This window comes from Hyperolius riggenbachi, chromosome 4, assembly GCF_040937935.1.
Source record: "Hyperolius riggenbachi isolate aHypRig1 chromosome 4, aHypRig1.pri, whole genome shotgun sequence".
Classification (NCBI taxonomy): domain Eukaryota; kingdom Metazoa; phylum Chordata; class Amphibia; order Anura; family Hyperoliidae; genus Hyperolius; species Hyperolius riggenbachi.
The window spans coordinates 259,690,308-259,715,016 of NC_090649.1; the positions used below are offsets into that span (position 1 = coordinate 259,690,308).

General features: G+C 45.9%; 2 protein-coding genes across 2 annotated transcripts in view; one reads left to right on the forward strand and one right to left on the reverse strand.

Moving 5' to 3' along the window:
* Positions 1-7,769: 7,769 nt before the first annotated feature.
* Positions 7,770-22,415, reverse strand: LOC137503749 (cystatin-2-like). The gene is made up of 3 exons (XM_068231185.1): positions 22,135-22,415; positions 14,559-14,672; positions 7,770-8,069 (listed from the first exon to the last, which is right to left on the reverse strand). The coding sequence occupies exons 1-3, from the start codon at positions 22,396-22,398 to the stop codon at positions 7,992-7,994; spliced, it is 456 nt and encodes a 151-aa protein (XP_068087286.1). The 5' UTR covers positions 22,399-22,415; the 3' UTR covers positions 7,770-7,991.
* The window catches only part of UFL1 (UFM1 specific ligase 1), a 93,115-nt gene continuing 90,544 nt past the window's right edge, over positions 22,139-24,709 (forward strand). The window contains exon 1 of the mRNA XM_068231184.1: positions 22,139-22,995. Coding sequence (XP_068087285.1) covers positions 22,919-22,995 — 77 coding nt within the window. The 5' untranslated portion in view covers positions 22,139-22,918. The remainder of the gene's footprint in view (positions 22,996-24,709) is intronic.

Sequence of the window (24,709 nt, forward strand, 5' to 3'; positions counted from 1 at the left end):
CCCACGCCACAAACAGCTGCACCGCCGTCCCTCCCACTGGATAACAGCAGCACCTACCTCTCTGACTCCTTCTCCTCCAACGCATCTCAAAGCTGTACCTCATCCGGAAACGCTAACCCAGCAGCAGTAGGATCGTGGAAGCAGTGCAGCACAGCTGTTGGCATGCGTCAGCAAGCGTTGCTGAAGCTAATCTGCCTTGGGGATAAGCAGCACACAGGGGAGGAAATTTGGAGGGGAATAAAGGAACAGACGGATTTGTGGCTGGCACCGCTGGACCTGAAACCGGGCATGGTTGTGTGTGATAATGGGAGTAATCTCATTCGCGCTTTAAGGTTGGCTAAGCTGACACACATCCCTTGCCTGGCGCACGTGATGAACCTAGTAGTTCAGCGGTTCCTGAGGACATACCCAGGCGTGCCCGATCTGCTGTTGAAGGTGCGTCGAGTGTCCAAACATTGTAGAAATTCCAGTACTGCTTCGGGGGCACTCGCCAAGATGCAGGAGCGCTTCAATCTCCCCCACCATCGCTTGCTGTGTGATGTCCCTACGCGCTGGAATTCTATGCTGCACATGCTAGCCCGCTTTTGCGAGCAGAAGAGTGCAGTGGTCCAGTACATGACGGCGCAGTACCGAGGCGCATCCGGCCAGCTGCCAAGCTTCTGTGGATCCGATTGGGCCAACATGTTGGACCTCTGCCAAGTCCTCCAAAATTTTGAGCAATCCACGTTGCTTGTGAGCAGTGACAACTCTTCAGTCAGCATTACCATACCACTGCTGTGTTTACTGAAGAGGTCGATGTTAAAAATCAAGGAAACAGCTGTCATGATGCAACTGGGGGAATCTGAAGGAGAAAACGATCAGCGTGATGGTACCAACATCAGGCCATCCGCCTCAGGGAACGCTGGCCCCAGCAGCTATGACGAAGAAGAGGAGGAGGAACAGCTGGAGTTGGAGCAGGAATTTCATGCCACCACTGACGAGGGCCAGAGCGGTGCACGTTGGACTTCCACAATTCAACGCGAATGGTCAGCAGAAGCAGACCAGGAGGAAGGTGACGACTATGATGCATCACAACAACTATCACAACGCTCACAAGAGGATGATGAGGATTCTGGTAGGACTCTGGCACACATGGCTCAATTCATGCTAGACTGCATTGAACGTGACCCACGCATTGTGCGCATTCTGGACAACACCAATTACTGGGTTTATACCCTTCTGGATCCACGGTACAAACACAATGTTCCAAAACTGCTTGAAGAAAGAGTCAGACAGGTCAAAATGGAAGAATACCAGCAGGCCCTTGTGGAGACTTTAGAGAGGAGATTGACATCCTCCCCCTCCTCTAGCCAGTTGTACGCAGACAGACTGACTTCCGCAAACCCAGGACGACCAGGAGGGCAGCAAACACCGCAAGCCGCAGCTAGTACCCAAAAGGGAATGGTATCGGCAGTGTCCTTGGAGTGGGAAAATTTTCTGACACCCATGCAGCCGCAGCCCACTGAACAGCAAGCGTGCAGATCCACCTCCAACACCGATCGCCTGGAGAAGATGGTCAAGGACTACATGTCAGATGGCGTAGCTGTGTCGAACCATCCATCTGCACCCTTCAACTATTGGGTATCGAAGCTAGACACCTGGCACGAACTGGCAATGTACGCAATAGAGGTGCTGGCTTGCCCGGCAGCCAGCGTTATGTCGGAACGCTGTTTCAGTGCTGCCGGAGGCATCGTCACAGATCGGCGTATCCGCCTCTCTACAGAAAATGCAGACCGTCTGACTCAAATTAAAATGAATCAATCCTGGATTGGAAATGACTACGCAACACTCCAGGACCCCAACCAAGTAACATGACCAATGAACATCTGGGATGGTGTTGCGTTTCCGGGCCCTGTTTATTGAACCTCTCATCTGTATTACATTTATGACTGCATGGCGGCAAAAAGCATTGCTGCTATATCCGCACGCTTTTTGTCCACATGCAAGGCCTGGGTTGTTGTGTCTCACAAAGCGTGGCCTTCTCCTCCTGCGCCTGCTCCTGTTCCATCACATCTGCTGCTGCTGGGTTAGCGTTGCCGCGTGGTCCCTGTTTATTGAACCACTTATCTTTATTACATTTATGACTGCATGGCGGTACAAAGCATGCTATCCGCACGCTTCTTGCCCTCATGCAAGGCCTGGGTTGTTGTGTCTCACAAAGCGTGGCCTTCTCCTCCTGCGCCTGCTCCTGTTCCATCACGTCTGCTGCTGCTGGGTTAGCGTTGCCGCGTGGTCCCTGTTTATTGAACCACTTATCTTTATTACATTTATGACTGCATGGCGGTACAAAGCATGCTATCCGCACGCTTCTTGCCCTCATGCAAGGCCGGGGTTGTTGTGTCTCACAAAGCGTGGCCTTCTTCTCCTCCTGCGCCACCCTCCTCCTGTTCCATCACGTGTGCTGCTGCTGGGTTAGCGTTACCGGTCCCTTTTCCTGGAACCTCTTATATGTATTACATTTATGACTGCATGCCGACAAAAAACATGTTACCTGTGCAAAGAAAACAGACATTTCCCGCATTTAAAAGACAGTTTTCCCTTTGAAACTTTAAAATCGATTTTCTCAAAAACTATAAGCTCTTTTTGCTAATTTTTTTTTCCTCTTGTACCCACTCCCAAGGTGCACATACCCTGTAAATTTGGGGTATGTAGCATGTAAGGAGGCTTTACAAACCACAAAAGTTCGGGTCCCCATTGACTTCCATTATGTTCGGAGTTCGGGTCGAACACCCGAACATCGCGGCCATGTTCGGCCTGTTCGGCCCGAACCCGAACATCTAGATGTTCGCCCAACACTAGTGGTCTTCAATGAATCAAGTTTTCAGCGCAGTTCTATGGCTTTTGAATTCCCAGCTCTTAAAGGAACACTATTCCAAAAAACTTGTGGGGGTTGGGTGCACACCAATTGGCATGCCCATTAATGGTACAATATTTTCCTCACATGTGAGCATTAGATCAGATTTGTACGATCAAATTATACAGAAAAACATGCAGTACATGGAGAAACAACAAAATCAACAATTCTATGGTCAATTAGAATACAGAATTTTATCGATCAGAATGTTGGATTTTTCGATTGAATCTGAAGAAAGTGCCCTAATCAACCCATTTATGGGATCAATCAATAATTTGCTTCCGATGACTTAAAGGGAAACTAAACTGAGAAGGGTATGGATTTTTCCTTTTAAAATACCACCAGTTGCCTGACTCTCCTGCTGATCCTGTTTCTCCAATACTAATACCTGCTGTGATCAGGTGCTCTGACTGAAATCAGACTAGATTAGCTGCATGCTTGTTTCAGGTTGTGATTCAGCCACTGCTGCAGCCAAATAGATCAACAGAGCTGCCAGGCAACTGGTATTGTTTAAAAGGAAACATCCATATCTCTCTCAGTTAAGGTTCCCTTTAAGTTTTCACAAATGATCATATCTGAGGAAAATATTGTAGTGTTAATGGCCACTTTAATGCCTCTTTCACAGTGGGACGGTGCGTTTGATGCGACGTTAAGGTCGCATAACATGCCCCTAATGCAACGCATTGAAAGACTATAACTCGGACATTATAGTACATTCTTTAGCCCTGCGTTTGGTGCGCCGTCTTCGTCGCCCAGTGATGGAACAAAAAACGGCGCATGCGTTACATTAAAAAAAATTAAAAATTACTGAGCATGTACAACACACACAACGCAGCAGATTTATTGCTAAACGCACAGCATGCAGCACTTTCTAAATATTGCTACACGTTACACACAACGCAACGTCTGCACTGTGAATGTTGCACAGTCTTAATAATGCTGTGCCTTAGTCCACGTTAAAACATTTTCTAACGTGTGAAAGAGGCCTAAAGCAACTCGCCATCCAAATGAACCAGTGGCTTATGGATGTGTCAAAAATGAGCAACAAATCCTGTTGCAAATGGGGCTCCTGAGCAGAAAGCTGGTGGCTGCACTCATGATTAGAGATGGCTTGAACCTCCGATTTTCGGTTCGCGAACCTCGGCAAAAAGTTTGGTTCGAGCAAACTTCCGCGAAACGCAATAGACTTCAATGGGGAGGCGAACTTGAAAATTATAAACATTTATGCTGGCCACAAAAGTGATGGAAAAGATGTTTCAAGGGGTCTAACATCTGAGTTTTTGCATGGATGAGTGGAATACACGCCAAAAGTCCCGAGGAAAAATGTGGATTTGACGCAAAGCAGCGTTTTAACGGTAGAAATCACATTGCATGCTAAATTGGAGGCCTAAAGTGCTTTAAAACATCTTGCATGTGTATACATCAATCAGGGAGTGTAATTAGAGTACTGCTTCACACTGACAGACCAAACTCACTGTGTAACGCACCGCACACAGCTGTTTGTGTAGTGACGGCCGTGCTGGACTGGTGCGCACCATGGTGAGAGTGCAGGCTATGGCGGTTTTCAAGCCCATATGGTCGCTGGGCTGAGGTAGCTTAATGACAGAACAACAGTGACTGTCCAGCTGATCGAATTTGGTCTGTCCACAATGAAGCAACGACCTTATTATCTTGGGTGGGTGCCCCCCCCAGACACTCATATAGACGTTGGTCATTGCTTCATTGTAATACGTAAGCCCCTTCACTGCGGCAAGGTAACGATCAGGTGCAGTGAAAGGTATGCAGTGACTGGTATTACAATACAATGTGCAGCTGTCACACAGGTGCAGTTAACAGGTATGCACGGAGTGGTATATTACACAGCGTGCAGTCACACAAGTACTGTGAACAATTATACAATGACTGGTATTACAAATTTGCAGCTATCACACACACAGGTACAGTGAACACTCGCAAGCGCTCACATAGGTAGGTGGGTGCACTGAACAACAGATAGATATATGCAGTGATGGGTATTACAAATGTGCACCTGTTACACACACAGGTAGTCACTGAATGTGCTGGGCCTGGCAGTGGCACAGTAGGAATTACCAAGGGGCCAAGGTCCAGCAGCTAAGACTGACTGACAGAGCTGTATATGCAACACAAGTGTCTGTGGGACAGACACACACACACACACACACACACACACACACACACAAAATAGATCCCAAGAACAACATTAGCTCTCAAAAGAGCTGTTGAGGATAAGGAGTGCTTTTTAGCAATAAGTATCAGTAAGAAAGAGCAACCTAACAAGCCTAACTTTAGCCCAACTAAGCCTTCCCTAATGTCTCTGCAGCACCTCTCCCTTCTCTAATTACTGCAGCCACACGAGTGAGTGAAATGGCTGACGCTGCCTGCATTTTATAAGGGGGGGTGGGGCTCCAGGAGGGAGTGTAGCCTGATTGGCTACCCTGTGCCTGCTGACTGTGATGTAGAGGGCCAAAGTTGACTCTAATGATGTAGTATAGGGGGCGGGTCGAACAGCCATAAAGTTCGCAGTTCACCGCGAACCACCGTTCGGGCCATCTCTACCCATGATTACAAGAGATACAGGCAATTTGGGAAGTGCGCACGATCCATGTAAAAAGGTGTCAGGTACCAGCAAACACTATACACGTCACCAACCAAGTGAAGATAGTTAAGTTGCACAGTGTCCAAAGCCCGATGGCCAAAGGTCCTGGTTATGTATGATCATTGATATGAACATTTTCCCGAGTTGATGCAAATTACTATGCAAATATATGCAGCTTGAAAATTGATTAATCAATATAAACCCAAGTTTAAACTGATTGGTCAATTTTGAAGATGTATATATATTTGCATAAACTCAGAAATATTTGCATCTCATTGCACATACCAAGACCTGGTGTGACGCCTCACCCTGCGCCCAAATTACCCGGAATCTTTTTTTTCCACATGCACGCCTCACAAGCGTTTATCAAAAAAAAAAAAAAATTGCCGTTTGCAGAGGGTGGTCTTCTTCAATGAATTAAGTTTTCAGCTCAGGGTACTTATCCGTTAGCCGGGCGCATCCGGCAGGTGGCGCTAATTACTATTCCCCCTCCAGGCCGACATGGATAGTAGGGAAAGATGTAACTCTGGTGGAGTTTTGTCGCCACCTAGAGGATGCGCCCGGCTAACGGATAAGTACCCAGCTCAGTTCTATGGTTTTGTAATTCCCAGATCTTAAAGGGAACCTAAACTGAGAGGGATGTGGATTTTTCCTTTTAAGCTATACCAGTTGCCTGGCAGTTCTGCTGATCTCATTAGCTGCAGTATTGGCTGAATAACACACCTGAAACAAGCATGCAGCTAATCCAGTCTGACTTCAGTCAGAGCATCTGATCTGCATGCTTGTTCAGGGGCTGTGGCTAAAAGTATTGGAGACACAGGATCAGAAGGAGAGCCGGGCAACTGGTATTATTTTAAAAGGAAAAATCCATATCCTTCTCAGTTAAGGTTCCCTTTAAGGGACCACTATTCCAAAAACCCTTGTGCAAAAAACTATAAGATATATTTGTCCCTAAGTGAATGCACTATAAATTACTCTTCCTTGCAGCTGCCACTTACAGCAGGTATTACTCTTCTGACAGTTTTTACAGTTTTGGGTCTAATCCAAGCCCTCGTGTGGGATTCTCAGTATTTCCTTTTTTCTTTACAAAAGCACCACCCTAAAGTGGACCTATAAAAAGATACCAGTAAACCTGTCTCCTTATGTAACACTATTCTGGCAGCTGGACTGTGCCACTGCCAAGGGGTGCGTTAGAAAATAAATAATTGCTGAGAACCTCACTTGAGTAGATGGATTAGTCCTAAACCTGTAAGCGCTGTCATATTTTTACTACCTACTGTGACAGCTACAAAAGAAGTCATTTATGGTGAATTTTACGCTAGGATGAAGTATGTTATAGGTATGCATACACTTGTATTTAACATTTGTTATTATAGTGGTCTTTTAACCCATTGTTGAAAGACTGGACCCACCACCATACGCACCTGTCAGCTGGACTGCAATTTTAATGGTTCCAGATTCCTCTAGCAACCTTCCAGCATCGTACTGAGTCATTCTCACTACTGTCCATGATGCCAGAGGCGATTATTCTGGATATTGTGGCTTGCCTGTAAATGTCATGTAGTTTGCCTAAAGCTTGGAACTTGTCAGATTCAGAAAGTGCATTGATTGGCTCATTTTCATGAATACACTTTGCATGAAAGCTGGCCTTTTTAGCAGCTGATACACTGCCTCCAATAGAGATAGCCAGCAATGCTAATGTGCCAGAGATGTACCTGCAGAAGGATGGACATGCATAAAATGGATCATAGTGTTGTTGCTAATGGGATGTCAGCAATCAGAATCCTCATCACCGCAGGTTTCTTTCAGGAAGAACTGGGCCATCAGGTCTGATCCTTCGCCTTCCTCTGCCTCTATCTCCCCCCCCCCCCCCTTAGGGATAACAGATAATTGCCAAGTGCAACTGGCGACACCGTAGTATGGCAGTCTCGGCTCTTGGCTTTTAGACATTTTCCCCCTTACTCTCTCCATCCAACCCCCACTTCCAGAACCTGTGTGAGCCAAAACAAGTTCTGGGTACAACTCCTTTATACATCCATCAAGACTATGCCACACACCAGATACTCAAAATTAATGATTCTATGGGGGAACGGTCAAAACAGGGGGGGGGAATTTAGTTCCATTGTTATGACTCTCCCGTAGATGAAGTCAAGACACTTTTCCCCCATTCTAACCACAGCAGAAACATTCAATGCTCAAGTGACACATCCAACAACAAACCTCCAAACAGTCAAATCTAGCCTATAAATCACACATTGATTTCAGTGAAGACATTTATTTCATTGTAGCTCCTTACATTTTATTATGCTTATCTATATTGCTAAAGTTAGAACTTGTAAAGATAAGTCAATTTTTATTATGCTTATCTGTATTGCTAAAGTTAGAACCTGTAGAGATGAGTCAATTTTTTATTTGTTATATTCCACCATGTCATGAAACAGGATTAAAATAAAGATTAAAATCAAGACTGCAGACAGCACATTAATTGCAATCGGATTTTTCCAATCTTGTTTCTGGCTTCCACGGACGACTTATCACACTGAACTTGCACCTCTTTTTCTGTGAAAAAAAAGGAAAAAATGCTGTTTAATATTTCTTTTTTTCCCCTACAAATTTTAAAACTAAACTCTGGGTATAGCAATAAACTAAACCCTAAATCCCCTGCATGCCCCACTCCACGGGCAACAAGCATTATTAGGGAGCCTTGCACAAAGACTCCTTTTATGTACTACCTTAAACCAGGATTTAACCTCCCTGACGGTAGGATTATGTCCGGATTTTAGGGCTCCTTCACACTAAGGGCGTTTTTGCCCTTTTTTCAAGCGCAGGAGATTTTTAAAAATCACCCATAAAACGCTTGTGCAATGAATTTCTATGACAGTGAACTGCAAACTTGGCTCTCCAGCTGATAAGGAACTACAGGGTGGGCCATTTATATGGATACACCTTAATAAAATGGGAATGGTTGGTGATATTAACTTCCGGATTGTGGGACATTAGTATATGTGAGCAGTGTTCTCCCCAGACTCTTTCAGCTGGGCAGACCGCCCGGCTGCCATTTGCCCCCCCGCCCGGCTGCCATTTGCCCTGGTCTGCGGCAGTATTACTTTCCTCTTGATTTATTACAGCGAGCCGCGGCTGTGTCTGTGCGGGGGAATGCTCATTACAAGCGGGGAGCGGGGGCAAAGTTTGGAGAATGGATAGAGGACGCGCTGCTGTGTTCAGAGGAATGTCTGTCTGATCTCCCCGTGAAGAAGTAGGCGTGAAGCGTTATAGCCAGCACGGGGTAAGGAGCTGAAGTTTGCTTTGCTCTGTTCATCCAGGCATGTCTGCCTCTCCTCCCCTGCCATCAAGTGCCTGTAACTTAGAACAATTAACTCTCCCTGCTGCCTGGCTGCTGTGTATCTATCTGCACTCATGTCCCTCTAGAAATGGTGGAGAGGTTAGACTCTGATGTCTCCTGCTTCATTAAGAATAGCTCCAAGGTCAAGTAGGACTAGGGCACTGGATATCCCACAAGGCTACAGAGGCAGTTGCTTGCTCCCACTTTTGCTCCTCTTAGAAGTCCCTCTGCTAAATTATGTTATTATTATAGCAGCTGCAGAAGTGTTCAGCTTTCATGCCTGTGTGCTGTACTCTGCACTATCAACACTGTGCAGTACAGGGCTCAGGAAGCTGTGCTGAAGAAAATGCAGCTGCTATGAAGTAAGTAGTGGATAGAGGTCAGATAGATCTTCAAATCCACCAGCAGCACCGTGACTAAGAATGCTGCTCCCCAACAGCATCACTCTGTGTGAGGACCCCCCCCCCCCCCCTTGCTCTATTAGTAGCAGCCAGAGTTAACCCCTGTTCTCGTACCCAGCGGGGATTTCCCTCTTGGCAGTACCCAGCATGATTTCCCCCCTCAGCAGTACCAAGCATGATTCCTCTCCCCCCCCCCCCCCCAGCAGTACCCAGACACACACACACACACACCCTCTACCCTCTGAATAGCTCCCAGCCCATTTCCCAGCCATACCGTATGATACTTGTAGCACTCGGTGTGACCTCCCACTGAGTAGCACCCAGCGTGACCTTCCCCACCCGGCTACTTTTTCTTGTCGCCTGGCTGGATTTTTTTTGGGGGGGAGAACACTGTGTGAGGGGGGAAACTTTTCAAGATGGGTGGTGAACATGGCGGCCATTTTAAAGTTGGCCATTTTGAACCCAACTTTTGTTTTTTCAATAGGAAGTGGGTCATGCGACATCAAACTTATTGGGAATTTCAAAAGAAAAACAATGGTGTGCTTGGTTTTAACGTAACTTTATTCTTTCATGAGTTATTTACAAGTTTCTCTTTGTTTACAGCCATTGACATGTCGCCGAGATGAACACATGAGGAGTGGATAGAAATTGTGTTGATGTCTGATGAACGTAGTAACCGGGTCATTGCAGCAGATTTCAATGCAAGACTGCCTAAGAGACCACCCATCTCCCATGCTACAGTTAGCAAACTGCTTGCTAAGTTTCATGAAACTGGATCAGTGTTGGATTTGCCAAAATGTGGACGCATGAAATCTGTCAATAATGAAGAAACATCAGTGGCTGTCCTAGCTTCATTAAGCAAGAGCCCACAGCGTAGCACTCGCCGCATGTCACTGGAGAGTGGCATTAGTCAAACATCCCTTCGGCGGATATTAGTTACTCACAAATGGCACCCTTACAAACTCCAGCTGCTGTAGCATCTCAACAAGGATGACCCAGATCGGCACACTGAATTTGCAGAATGGGCAAAACAAAAATTGGAACAGGACCCTCAGTTTACACAGGAGATTTTGTTCAGTGATTAGGCAAACTTTTATGTGAATGGTGAAGTTAAACAAAACCACCGCTATTGGTCTGACACTAACCCCCATTGGATAGATCCCTCCAAGACTGTTGGAACAAATACAATTTGATGGTATGGTGTGGTATATTGGGCACAAAGATAATGGGGCCATTCCTGAGTTTTTCCAGCAAGATGGTGCACCACCACATTATGGGTGTCAGGTTTTATCTTTGGGGTCATCTGAAGGCAACTGTCTATGCTGTGAAGATACGAGATGTGCAGCACCTGAAACTACGGATACTGGAAGCCTGTGCTAGCATTTTTCCTGCGGTGTGGCTATCAGTGGGTGAAGAGTGGGAGAAGAGGGTTGCATTGACAATCAAACACAATGGGCAGCACATTGAACACATTTTATGTAAATAACTCATGAAACGTGTAAATAACTGATGGAAGAATAAAGTTACGCTAAAACCAAGCACACCATTGTTTTTCTTGTGAAATTCCCAATAAGTTTGATGTGTCACATGACCCTCTTCCTATTGAACAAACAAAAGTTGGCTTCAAAATGGCCGCCATGATCACCACCCATCTAGAAAAGCTCCCCCCCTCACATATATTAATGTGCCACAAACAGGAAGTTAATATCACCAACCATTCCCATTTTATTAAGGTGTATGTCCCACAATGCATCTGCTTTTATGAATCATGACTGTGGATGTCAGACTCCTGCAATGCATTGTGGGACTTGCAGTTCCTTAACAGCTGGAGAGCCAAGTTTGCAGATCATTGCTCTATGGGAAGGTTCAGGCAAAGCAGTGTCTGTACCACTTTTGGGGTGTTTTTGCTATAATGGAAGGTATAGGAAAAACACAAAACACTCACAAAAATCGCTCTGTGCAGCGATTGCGTTTAAGAATAAATGCATTGTATTTATTCTTTTCCGGGTCAAAACATTCACTTCCTGACATGCGTCAGGGAGTGAATTACAAAACCGTGCTGGAAAAGTGCCTAGAAAAGCACTTTTACCAGAAACGCAGCGTGCACTGGAGCGCCGGGAGGGGACTCACAAAAATGCAAAACACTTGCGTGAATGAGGCCTTGGTGTATTTTTAAAAGGTTTCAGACCCCCCCCCCCCCCCAAAAAAAAATCGTGCCATTACAAAACCAGCAGAAGCCATTTCTCTCACTCACCTCCCCGGGCTCCAGCTGTGTAATTTTACCTCCATCCTCCGGGTGGCGCTGTACCTCTTTGGTGAGATCAATGACGGCGATCTCACCACAGTAATTCAGAGACTCCAAGGACAGGAAGGAGAATGGCTACTGACGTATGAATCCCCCGGCAGGTAAGTAAAAGCTCCAGCTGCGCGCAATACTCTGCATAGAGCTACCGGAGGGTAGCCTGAGCTTAGCTGGGATCACTGCCAGCGAAGTTAAACCATGGTCAAAGGCTCAAATCCTACATCAAAAGCAACAACCTTACCAGTACGACATCCAGCTGACCCTAAATACACAGGAGTAGCAGCTATATAGACACTGGATACCCCCTTAGGCTACATTACATTGTACATGAATAGCACTGCATACAGTTAATGAAAAGCATGCTTTATTGTCACTGATAACATACGAGTTTTGCAGTAACGCACTGCATGCAGGAAGTGCTAAAACGATTTTTGGGTGCAGGTTCTTTGATTCATGAATCCAGATCATTGCGCTTAGCAGAGTGATGATTTTTTTTTACTGCGTTTAGTTTCATGCAAACCGAATTTTATACTTGCCAGCTCATCCCTTTTTTCTTAAGAGTGTAAACCCTAGATTTTTTTTTTTTTAGGGAATGCGTTTTCCTCTACTTGCAGTGTTTGTGGAACTCCGTGTGAGGTGTATGTACTTGGTAGGGCTGAACGGTTTCACGGTTCTAAACCGAAACCGCGGTACCTGACAAGACGATCAAGAGATCATCATTAGCTGCGGTTTCCCCAACATCCTCTGCTGCTCGGTGCGGCTCCGTCCACCGCCATGCATGAAGAGGATAGTCACTGGCTGAAGCTGCGCTGCTCTATACTTAGACGGCTCCGCCTACCCCTGCCGACGTCAAAGTAGAGCCAGCCAGCGATTGGAAGAAGTTGTGCTGCTTGCAGAGCGAGCTGGCACGGAGACGCAGAGCGGGCACGGAGAGGGAACAAAGACTCAGAGCCGGTCCAGAGGAGGCATGGAACAGGCACAGAGGGGGCACATAGAAATGCAGAGTGAGCACAGAGGAGACACGGCGGCACAGAGACGCAGAGCTGGCACAGAAAAGGCACAGACTCAAGAACGAGCACAGAGGGGGCACAAAGACGCAGAGTGGGACAGAGGAGACACAGAGACGCACAGGGGGCACAAAGAAATGCAGAGCAAGTACAGAGGAGACAGAGGGGGCACAGAGACGCAGAGCGGGCACGGAGCGGGCACATAGAAACGCAGAGTGGGCACAAAGGGGGCACATAGAAACGCAGAGCTAGCACAGAGAGATGCAGAACGGGCACAGAGAGATGCAGAGCGGGCACAGAGACGTACATAGAAATGCAGAGCGAGCACAGAGGAGACAGATAGGGCTCAGAGAGGCGCAGAGCGGGTACACAGGAGACAGAGGAGGCACGCAGCAGTCACCAAGACTCAGAGCCGGCAAAGAAAGAGGGGCACAGAGGAGAGAGACGGGGCACAAAGAGACATGGGTACAGAGAGGCACAGGGGGGGGGGGGGACAAAGCTGGACTTGAAGAAAATGTGAATCAAAATCACAATTTCGGACGGAAATTGCTCAATTCAATCTTTTCCTAAAATCGTTCAGGCCTAGTCTTGTCTTTTTTTACTCCCTGCAGAATTATTTGGTCATTGCCAGAATTAGGCATAGCAGACACCTGAACAGAGACCTACCAAACATGCTCAGAGACAAAGATGATGCCAACTACCTGCATGTGAAGTACTGACAGACTCACGGTTTCCTTTTCATGGAGTGAAAGTACACCAGTACATTATTTTGATAAAATCTGCTAAATATACCAAAATAATAATAATAATAAAGCATATGGCAAATCTAATTTTAAACTTGAAATGTCTCATCACTGGCTCTGGTGACTAGTCTAAATAAATGGGATGATAAAAGGTTCACCAGATGAATTGGAGAAAAAAAAAAAAAAAAAAAAAAAAAAATCAGTGGCGAGTTGCATAATGCACACGTTATAATGAGTTTGAACTGCAATGTAGACTGGGCATAGACTTTAATACAAAGTCTGCACGCAGCGAGTGATAAATAATACCATCCGTTACAACACGGCACTGTAAACGGGTCCATAGACTCGTATGGGCAGTAAGGTGACATGCAGAATTATTCTGCAACGCAACTCACCACTGTGAACAGGGCCTCAATCTTATGTTCAATTTTTACCATTATAGGCTTCTGCCAGGGCATTAGCAAGTATTTTTTTAAGTGCAAAGAACATTCACTTGGTTTGGGGAAGTGAAAAATATTATAGGATAAAAGTAACTGGCTTGAGGCTGAGGTGGAGGCCTTATAGGCCTGGTGCACACCAGAGGAGTTTTTTCTGAGCGTTTTGAGTTTTTAAATCTGCTGCTAATGTTATCCTATGTGTCTGTGCACACTGGAGCAATGAGGTTTTGTAAAAAAAAAACCCATAGCATTACATTGGGAAGAGCTTTTGAGACCTCTAAAAGCTCTTCCTAATGTAATGCTATGGGGTTTTTACAAAACCTCATTGCTCCAGTGTGCACAGACACATAGGATAACATTAGCAGCAGATTTAAAAACTCAAAACGCTCAGAAAAAACTCCTCTGATGTGCACCAGGCCATACTACTGTTGTCAGAATACTGAATATCTTGGATGAGCTGCTACTTCACTGGTTCTTACCCTAGTAATAGGAAGCCTCTGGATAGTCCAGAGGCCTCCCGCAGGTCATCATTCCAGAGCAGGGCACTCTATACAGTCAAATCGGTTTCTTCTGGCCATGACTAGACAAGCAACACAAGGGCTAGGCATGCATGAGTATGGTCCACACATGCCCAGAAGAACAAATGCATGGAGGGAAAAAAATATAATAGTGCACGAGTATCATCTACTGGACCTACTTCATGTGCATTTTAAATACATTGTCTCAAACAATTAACATACTGAGCAAACCAGTCTCTAAATTTAGGACAGAACACAAAAAACACTTCATTTTCAGCAAAAGGAATAGCAAAATACCTCAGCGAGTTCACCATTTGAATGGAATTCACACTTCTCATGGTATAGGCTTGGTTTTCTACAATTAGTTCGGCCAAGTTCCACATCCAATTTATACATAATTCCAGATACAACCTTCAAATTGAGAAGAAAAAAAAAGCCGGTTAATTTATAGCTCGTTACAACATTACACATTTCTTAAATCCAAACTTAAGACACAGATCTACCTTATTATATATTAGTAAGCACAATGCCCAATGTAAAGTAAACTTGAAGTGAGAAGCATATGGTGGCAAACATATTTATATCTTTTTAAACAATAGCAGTTGCCTGGCAATCCTATTGATCTATTTGGCTGCAGTATTGTTTGAATCAGACACCTGAAACAAGCATGCAGCTAATCCAGTCTGAGGCCCAGTGCACACCAAAAACCTCTAGCAGATCTGCAAAATGCTAGAGGTTTTTGAAGCAGATTTTCAGAGCGATTCTAGGCATGTTTATGCCCCATTCACACTTGAAAGCTTAAAACACCGGCGATTAGCGGGAGTGATTTTTCCACGATTACACGCAGAAAAAAAAAAAAAAAACACCACTGGACACTGCAGCGATTTTTCCACGATCGAGTTTAGTGCTACTATAGCACTGAAACGCGATTGCCGGGAAATCGCCTGAAAATAGTGCAGGTTACACATTTGGCGATTTCCATTAATCGCCGTCGATTAACGCAAATCGCCCAAGTAAGAATGGGCCCATAGGGTTTTATAATAGCACTAGCGCTTTAAAAAGCGCTTGAGCGTTTTGCCGAAATCGCCGGCAAAGCGCTCTAGTGTGAATGGGCCCTTAGAGAGATTTTCTAAACATGCCTAGCATTTTTTGGAGCTTTTTTTGTGTAGCAGATGTCATATATTGTTACAGTAAAGCTCTTACTGAACTGAACAGTTACTGTAACAAAAACGCCTGGAAAAACCGCTCTGATCTAGCGTTTTTCAGAGCAGTTTTCCACTTTAGTATACTTTGCATTGAGGCAAAAACGCATCTGCAAACCGCAAAAATGCTGCAGCAGCCACGGTTGCGGTTTGCTAAAAACCTCAGAAACTCCAGTTGTTATCTCTATGCAAGCAAGCCATTAAAGAGGCATTATGGCTAAATTCTTTGTTTTGTGTGGCGCGCTGTGTTCGTCTGCTCTCTCATGCCGCCGCTACACTGCGCACTTCAAACAGCGAAGGCTGGTAACCATAGAAACGGACAACAGTAGGTGTCCGTTTCATTGCCAGCTTCGCTACAGGGGTCCTTGCCAGGCAGCATTATCAGTGAGGCTGCGTCCCTCTCCACGTGGCGGTTGCTTTCCACCGCAGATGGAGGTTGCGTGCCACTCGCACTGCACAGTGGCACATTGATACACTTTACGGCTAATGGGGAGAGCTATGTAACTGCACGATTGTGCAGTTGAAAGATGGAATATGCTACCAGCGCTTCCTAGAGGGGAGACTAACAACGGCAGCACAACAGCAGGGAAAGATGCCTCCTGCACCATAATGGATTAGCCTGAGTCGCGTCAGTAAGGTAAATCTGCCGACGCGACTCTAAACCTACACAAAGATGGTGTTCGTGTAAAAAGAAAAAAATAATCTGCCACATTGTATGTTCCTAACTATTCTTCACATACTGCTATAAATATCACAGCCACACAAAACAAAGAATTTAGCCATAGTGCCCCTTTAAGCTCTCCGACTAAGTCTGACTTATTATCTCAACTGTTCCTGGACTATTTACTTTTCCTCTGCTAGAGGAGAGGTCATTACTTCACAGCCTGCTCTGAAAGACTCATTTTGAATGCTGAGTGTTGTGTAATGTGCACATATTATAGAATGATGCAATGTTAGAAAAAACACTATATACCTGAAAATAAAAGTATGAGAATATTTTCTTTGCTGCTAATCTTCCAGTAATTATTCATAGTACACAACCAATTCACTATATCATATTTTTTTTTCGCTTCAGTGTCTCTTTAAAGATTTCTGTTGGTGAGCTCTGATCCCTGCTGGGATGTTTGTTTATTTTTTTCTTTATTTGTTTTTTTCTGAATAAATTTGTCCATTTTTTTTTTTATCTCCTCCTTCCCCCCACCCACCAGCCAATCCCAGCGATCGGCTCTCATAGACATCAGTCTATGAGAGCCGATCGCTCTCTGTGCCTCCCAAGGGGACAGTCGAGTGTCACGGCTGTCCCCATTATAGCGCTGCCTTAGATCGCAGCATTGTACATTGTAAATTAGTCATCCAGTGGCGATCACCGCTGGGAGACTGACGACGGAGCGGAGGTTAGCCCACGACTAGGTACCAGTGACGGAAGTGCGGGGACCTGGTTCCCGAAGTTGAGGGCAGCGGAGGACGGCGGCGTTGGAGCGATTGGAGTGGATAGGGGTGGAGGAAGTCCCAGGTATGTATAAAATCTTTTTAATTATTAAGCTCTGGTACACTTTAAAATGTTGTTCTGTTTTATAATTTAATGTACTCACATAATTGATTTTGAGTTTGGTCTAAAATACAAGTTCATCCTTGTCTCAGAAGAGCTTTACTGTATTTGAAAATGGTTGAATTTGAGTTTGACACCCTTGATCTACTGTATATCTTTTTTGCCACAAATTAAGCTTTTTGTGGGCGATATTTGTTTTCAGTAATTACTTTATTTACTATGCTTTTTTTTAGGCAAATGCAAGAAAAAAAAAGTACACTCTTCCAATTCCATCCCCTAGTTTTAAAATAACCAATGCTACTATAAATAAAACCCATCATTTTATTTGCACATTAGTCCCAGCTATCACATTTAACTTATGACCCTAGTACAATGTATGTCACCGATATATTATTTGGAAATAAAAAAGGTGTAGTTTTTCTGTTTGGGTTTTTTTTTGTGTTCTGTCAATTGCAAGCCCTTTTATACTAAAATAACAATAATATACCCTCATGACATACATATAAAAATAAAAAAAGGGCCTGTTTCCACTACACGCAGATTGGATGCATAAAAACTGACTCCAATGAATGTCTATGGGCCTGTTTCCACTAAACGCAATTTTTATACTGCAGATTTTCCCATAGGTATTCATTGGAGTCAGTTTTTCTGCATCCAATCTGTGTGTAATGGAAACAGGCCCTAAGGCAACTATTTATGAGAGGGAATAATTTAAGTTTAGTGTCTCTTTAAGGGCCTTGAGCCCACTGATGCAGTTGTGTCTGCTGTTCAGTTACACAACTGGGCTAGTGGTCTCAGGCCCTAATGGTTTCCTTAGGGCTCTTTCACATCTAGAACGCATGCAGGTGCCGTTCTCCTGCACGCGTTATACGCCCTGCAGCGTGTCATCGGGATGAAGCGGTGCAATATGGGCCTGCTGCTGATTGCAGCAGCAGTAATAATGAATTCACCCGACGGGAAACCGCCAGGTCCCGACAATTAAAAGCTACCGGGTGCCTCGAACCGCAACACACCAAACCGCAGCATCGGGTGTGAAAGGTAAAATGAAAGTCTATGGACTTTCATTTTACCTTGGTTAATGCAAAGTTTTGATTTGCGTTAACCACTTCCTGACCGCCGCATGTACAAATGGTGGCCGGGAAGTGGATCCCGCAAGGACCGTCGCATGTACAATTGGCGGCATTCCTTGTACGGGCATGGGCGTACGGCCTCGCGATGTAACCCGCCGGACGTTCGGAAGCACCGGCGGGTTACTAGCACCCGGATCGCCGCATACAAAGTGTATAATACACTTTGTAATGTATACAAAGTGTATTATACAGGCTGCCTCCTGCCCTGGTGGTCCCAGTGTCCGAGGGATCACCAGGGCAGGCTGCAGCCACCCTAGTCTGCACCCAAGCACACTGATTTCCCCCCCCCCCCTGACCGCCCACAGCACCCCTCAGACCCCCCCCTGCCCACCCCCCAGACCGCTTTTTGCACCCAATCACCCCCCTAATCACCCATCAATCACTCCCTGTCACTATCTGTCAACGCTATTTTTTTTTTATTCCCTAAACTGCCCCCTGCTCCCTCCTGATCACTCCCCCACCCCTCAGATTCTCCCCAGACCCCCCCCCCCCCCCGTGTACTGTATGCATCTATCCCCCTGATCACCTGTCAATCACCCATCAATCACTGCCACCCATCAATCAGCCCCTAACCTGCCCCTTGCGGGCAATCTGATCACCCACTCACACCAATAGATCGCCCGCAGATCCGACGTCCGATCACCTCCCAAGTGCAGTGTTTACATCTGTTCTCTACCCTAAACACCCACTAATTATCCATCAATCACCCCCTATCACCACCTGTCACTGTTACCCATCAGATCAGACCCTAATCTGCCCCTTGCGGGCACCCAATCACCCGCCTACATGCTCAGATTGCCCTCAGACCCCCCCTTATCAATTCACCAGTGCATTATTTACATCTGTTCTTCCCTGTAATAACCCACTGATCACCTCTCAATCACCCACTGTCACCCATCAATCACCCCCTGTCACTGCCACCCATCAATCAGCCCCTAACCTGCCCCTTGCGGGCAATCTGATCACCCACCCCAATAGATCGCCCGCAGATCCGACGTCAGATCACCTCCCAAGTGCAGTGTTTACATCTGTTCTCTACCCTAAACACCCACTAATTACCCATCAATCACCCCCTGTCACTGCTACCCATCAGATTAGACCCCTCTCTGCCCCTAGGGCACTCAATCACCCGCCCACACCCTCAGAACGCCCTCAGACCCTAGCCATGATCACCTCGCCAGTGCATTGCTTGCATCTATTCCCCCCTCTAATCACACCTTAAGACACCCATCAATCACCTCCTGTCACCCCCTAGCACACCTACCCATAAGATCAGGCCCTAATTTGCCCGTGTGGGCTCCTGATCACTCGGCCAAACCCTCAGATCCCCCTCAGACCCCCTTCCGATCACCTCCCCAGTGCATTGATTGCATCTATTTTCCCCTCTAACCACCCCCTGAGACACCCATCAATCACCTCCTGTCACCCCTGTAGCACTCCAATCCAGCAGATCAGGCCCAATACAACCTGTCATCTAAAAGGCCACCCTGCTTATGACCGGTTCCACAAAATTCACCCCCTCATAGACCACCAGTCATCAAAATTTGCAGATGCTTATACCCCTGAACAGTCATTTTGAGACATTTGGTTTCCAGACTACTCACGGTTTTGGGCCCGTAAAATGCCAGGGCGGTATAGGAACCCCACAAGTGACCCCATTTTAGAAAAAAAGACACCCATTTGTGGGGTGTGTTTACTGTCCTGGCATTTTGGGGGGTGCTAATTTGTAAGCACCCCTGTAAAGCCTAAAGGTGCTCATTGGACTTAGGGCCCCTTAGCGCAGTTAGGCTGCAAAAAAGTGCCACACATGTGGTACCGCCGTACTCAGGAGAAGTAGTATAATGTGTTTTGGGGTGTATTTTTACACATACCCATGCTGGGTGGGAGAAATATCTCTGTAAATGACAATTGTTTGATTTTTTTTTTTCACACAATTGTCAATTTACAGAGATATTTCTCCCACTCAGCATGGGTATGTGTAAAAATACACCCCAAAACACATTATACTACTTCTCCCGAGTACGGCGATACCACATGTGTGGCACTTTTTTGCATCCTAAGTGCGCTAAGGGGCCCAAAGTCCAATGAGTACCTTTAGGATTTCACAGGCCATTTTGCGACATTTGGTTTCAAGACTACTCCTCACGGTTTAGGGCCCCTAAAATGCCAGGGCAGTATAGGAACCCCACAAATGACCCCATTTTAGAAAGAAGACACCCCAAGGTATTCCGTTAGGAGTATGGTGAGTTCATAGAAGATTTTATTTTTTGTCACAAGTTAGTGGAAAATGACACTTTGTGAAAAATACATTTAAAATCAATTTCCGCTAACTTGTGACAAAAAGTAAAATCTTCTATGAACTCACCATACTCCTAACGGAATACCTTGGGGTATCTTCTTTCTAAAATGGGGTCATTAGTGGGGTTCCTATACTGCCCTGGCATTTTAGGGGCCCTAAACCGTGAGGAGTAGTCTTGAAACAAAAATGACCTGTGAAATCCTAAAGGTACTCATTGGACTTTGAGTCCCTTAGCGCAGTTAGGGTGCAAAAAAGTGCCACACATGTGGTACCGCCGTACTCAGCAGTAGTATAATGTGTTTTGGGGTGTATTTTTACACATACCCATGCTGAGTAGGAGAAATATCTCTGTAAATGGACAATTGTGTGTAAAAAAAAAAAATCAAACAATTGTCATTTACAGAGATATTTCTCCCACCCAGCATGGGTATGTGTAAAAATACACCCCAAAACACATTATACTACTTCTCCTGAGTACGGCGGTACCACATGTGTGGCACTTTTTTGCAGCCTAACTGCGCTCAGGGGCCCTAAGTCCAATGAGCACCTTTAGGCTTTACAGGGGTGCTTACAAATTAGCACCCCCCAAAATGCCAGGACAGTAAACACACCCCACAAATGACCCCATTTTGGAAAGTAGACACTTCAAGGTATTCAGAGAGGGGCATGGTGAGTCCGTGGCAGATTATTATTATTTTTTTGTCACAAGTTAGCAGAAATGGAAACTTTTTTTTTTTTTCTTGTCACAAACTGTCATTTTCCACTAACTTGTGACAAAAAAAATAATATCTTCTATGAACTCACTATGCCTCTCAGTGAATACTTTGGGATGTCTTCTTTCCAAAATGGGGTCATTTGGGGGGTATTTATAACAAACACAGAACATTTATATTGCGCTTTTCTCCTTGCGGACTCAAAGCGCCAGAGCTGCAGCCACTAGGACGCGCTCTATAGGCAGTAGCAGTGTTAGGGAGACTTGCCTAAGGTCTCCTACTGAATAGGTGCTGGCTTACTGAACAGGCAGAGCCGAGATTCGAACCCTGGTCTCCCATGTCAGAGGCAGAGCCCTTAACCATTACACTATTCAGCCACTACATAGCCGCATCGCACCACGGGTGTGCTGAAAGACATGCACGCCAGTGGAGGAGTTTCCATTGCGTGCATGTTGTGCGGTGCGATCTGAAAATCTGCAGCATAGCATACTGCAGAGTTTCGCAAGGCCGCATACGCCCGCAGCCGCATCCCATCTCCTCCATGGACTTCCGCATCGGGAGATGCGGAAGTGATGCGATGCGGCTACATAGCCGCATTCTCATCACTTACTAGTGGAAACGGGCCCATATGCGAATACGCCCGCGGATTCGCTGTAAAATTCGCATATGCATGCAAATTCATTTTGCGTTTTCTGCAACTAATTCGCACCGCACAAGTGGAAACCGGCCCTTACACTTTTAACAATTCTGACACTGAAACTATCCTAAGTAGGTTTTTTGGGGGCTCCATATCAATAGAGTGTGTGGGGGCCCATGTAAAACTTGCACTGAGGCCCCAAGCTACTCGGTCGCGCCACAGATTTTAGTGTAATTTAGCCCAGGCATGTAAGACACTGCTACTTGGCTCTGCACTGTGTTCCCCCCAGGCTGTAGTAACGCTCAGCAGCACTAGTGAGACGACATAGCGGATCCGCACTGACCTGCTTCTGGGCTTGGTGGAGCTTCACCACACGGCTCTCGTATATGTCATTGCTGCGCATGTTATATTCGTGCACAGCGAACCCTAGCGCCTCTTTCACAGCCGGATCATCAAGAGAGGCATCGCTGAGACCCCCGACTAACTTTGCTGACTCCGCAGCTACAGCCAGCAGCAAGAGAGCAGCCACAACACAGCCCAGTCTCGCCATCACTGCCAGAGTCACGGGTCTGTTGTTTGTGCCTATGTCAGCCCTCCTCCTCATCATCGCCCCCTAATACCTCAGAGAAGCCCGCCTCCCTGCTACCAGAAGCCCACCCTCACTGGTCACATCACCCGCCGTGCAAATCCCCCGTTTCCCAGCACATTCCGCTGCTTGACCTGCTATTTTTGGCTACACGTTGTACTGCTATGAATTCCACAGCACCTCTATAAATAAATCATAACAAATACTAAATCCCAATAAACCGCTAATTACTGCTTTATCACATCCTTTCTTTGAACGCCATTACAGACTACAGCCCCCTTTATCACAAGTGAGGCCAGGCTCTGGTACTACACAAGTGATACCCCCAGCAATGTGGCTATGAGAGATGCCTGTGTGTAGCATACATATCAGGGAATGTACATGTTCTGGTGATGCTTTAGCTGGCTGCCCTACAGTCTGACTGGTGACAGCGCAAGTTGATGCCGCTCGGGATGTTTGGACTCTCCAGCTTCCCGTAGCCGCTGAGGTGACGTGTTTGTGGACTACTGACTACTGAGCGTTGACATCTGCCTCTACAGACATGTCTGCCGACTGGGAAGAGATCCGGCGTTTGGCCGCCGATTTCCAGCGAGCGCAGCTCAGCGACACCGTACAGAGGTAACAGAAGTGTGGGCAGCACGGCGTGTCCTCTAGCGACCATCACATGGCTACAGGCGTACTGTATATATCACACAGAAAGCTACCTGCAGGCTGCAGCTGCCAGTGCTTGTGAACTACGTGTCCCAGCATGCCCTACGGCAAACATGTCAAGCCTGGATCAAAGCTGAAAGCTCGCTTTTATGTTTGGATGGTCCTAATGGCCCTGTGTTTGCAACACTTCCTGTATTAGTCTCCATCCCATATGCTTTACTGTTAAAGGGCACACACATTCTGGATGTGAAAACTTAATATCTGGATAGTTTCCTCCAACTATGTTTTTTTTTTTTTTTTTTTTTTAATTATTATTATATCGGCACCTACTAATACTGGCTTATATTGCTGCACCCTTTTCTAATAGTGCTTTCTTTTATTACCCTCATTTAACTGTAGGGTGCTCTTGTTGCCCCTTGTAATTGCTATAAGACAGTAGCACCTTCTGTTATTTCCCCTTTTAACTTACAACAGTGCCTTGTAACTCTTCTATGTTTCCACCATTATTGACTTCTGTAGCTGAAAGGACAACTGAAGCAAGAGGGATATAAAGGCTGACATTTTTATTTGCTTTTATGCAACACATTTGCCTGGTTATCCAGCTGATCAAGGCTGTGGAGTTGGAGTCGAGGAGTCTGAGCAATTTTGGGTACCTGGAATCGGTGGTTTCAATAAAAGCAGGAGTCTGAGTTGGATGGTTTTTGAACCAAATCCATAGCCTTTGAAAAATTAGACTAAATAAGTCGGAGATGGAGCAATTTTAAATACGTGGTTTCATAATACTGAGAAGTCGGATCATTTTTGGCATACATTTGAAATTGGCGCCCGTAGACTTGGGCGCAGGATACAGCCAGTATATGGCTGATCCTGCTTCTGCACAAGTCCAGGCCGTATTACTATTCCCCCTCCAGGCCGCCATGGATGGTGGGGAATGATATAATTCAGCTTCCGGCGATTTGCTGGAGGCCGAATTATTGTGTTTTTTAAGCAACCTCGGCTCCGTCTTCTGACGGTGCCGACGTTACTCACTGAGCGCTGCTCAGTTGTGATTCCCTTTATTGTCTATGGAGGCGCCGGCTGCGCCCAAATCTAGCAGCGCCGAAAAACACTGCTCCGCATTTTTGTACTGACCCCTGCTGCTTGTGTAATGATTTCCTATGACAGTGTTCACATGTAAGCATTTACATTTTTTTGAAATTGCAAACGCGCTACATGCACCATTTTATGAGCACTTTGGCTCAATGGAAGGTATAGGGAAATCACAAAACGCTTTGTATAGCGATTTCTCTAGCGCTTTTATAAATAAATACATTGTATTTATTAATTTCCGGGTTAAAGCGTTCACTTGCTGACTGATGCCGGGAAGTGAAAAAATCATCGCTGAGCAAAAGCGATTAGAGAAGCGCTTTTCTAAGGGAATAGCGCCGTAAAAATCACAGCAGTGTTCTCCCCAGGTTCTTTTAGCCTGGTGCTCCACCCGGCTAGTATTGGTGAGCACCCGGCTGTCATCAGCTCACCTCCTCCTATTCTGTAAACAGAGTTGCACACAGAAGCACCAGCCCTGCATTCTCTCATCTCTCCCCACCCGGCTACTTTTTCATGTCACCGGACTGGAAAAAATTTCTAGGGAGAACACTTCACAGTATAAATCGCTCAACGCTTGCGATAGCGCTGGCGATTT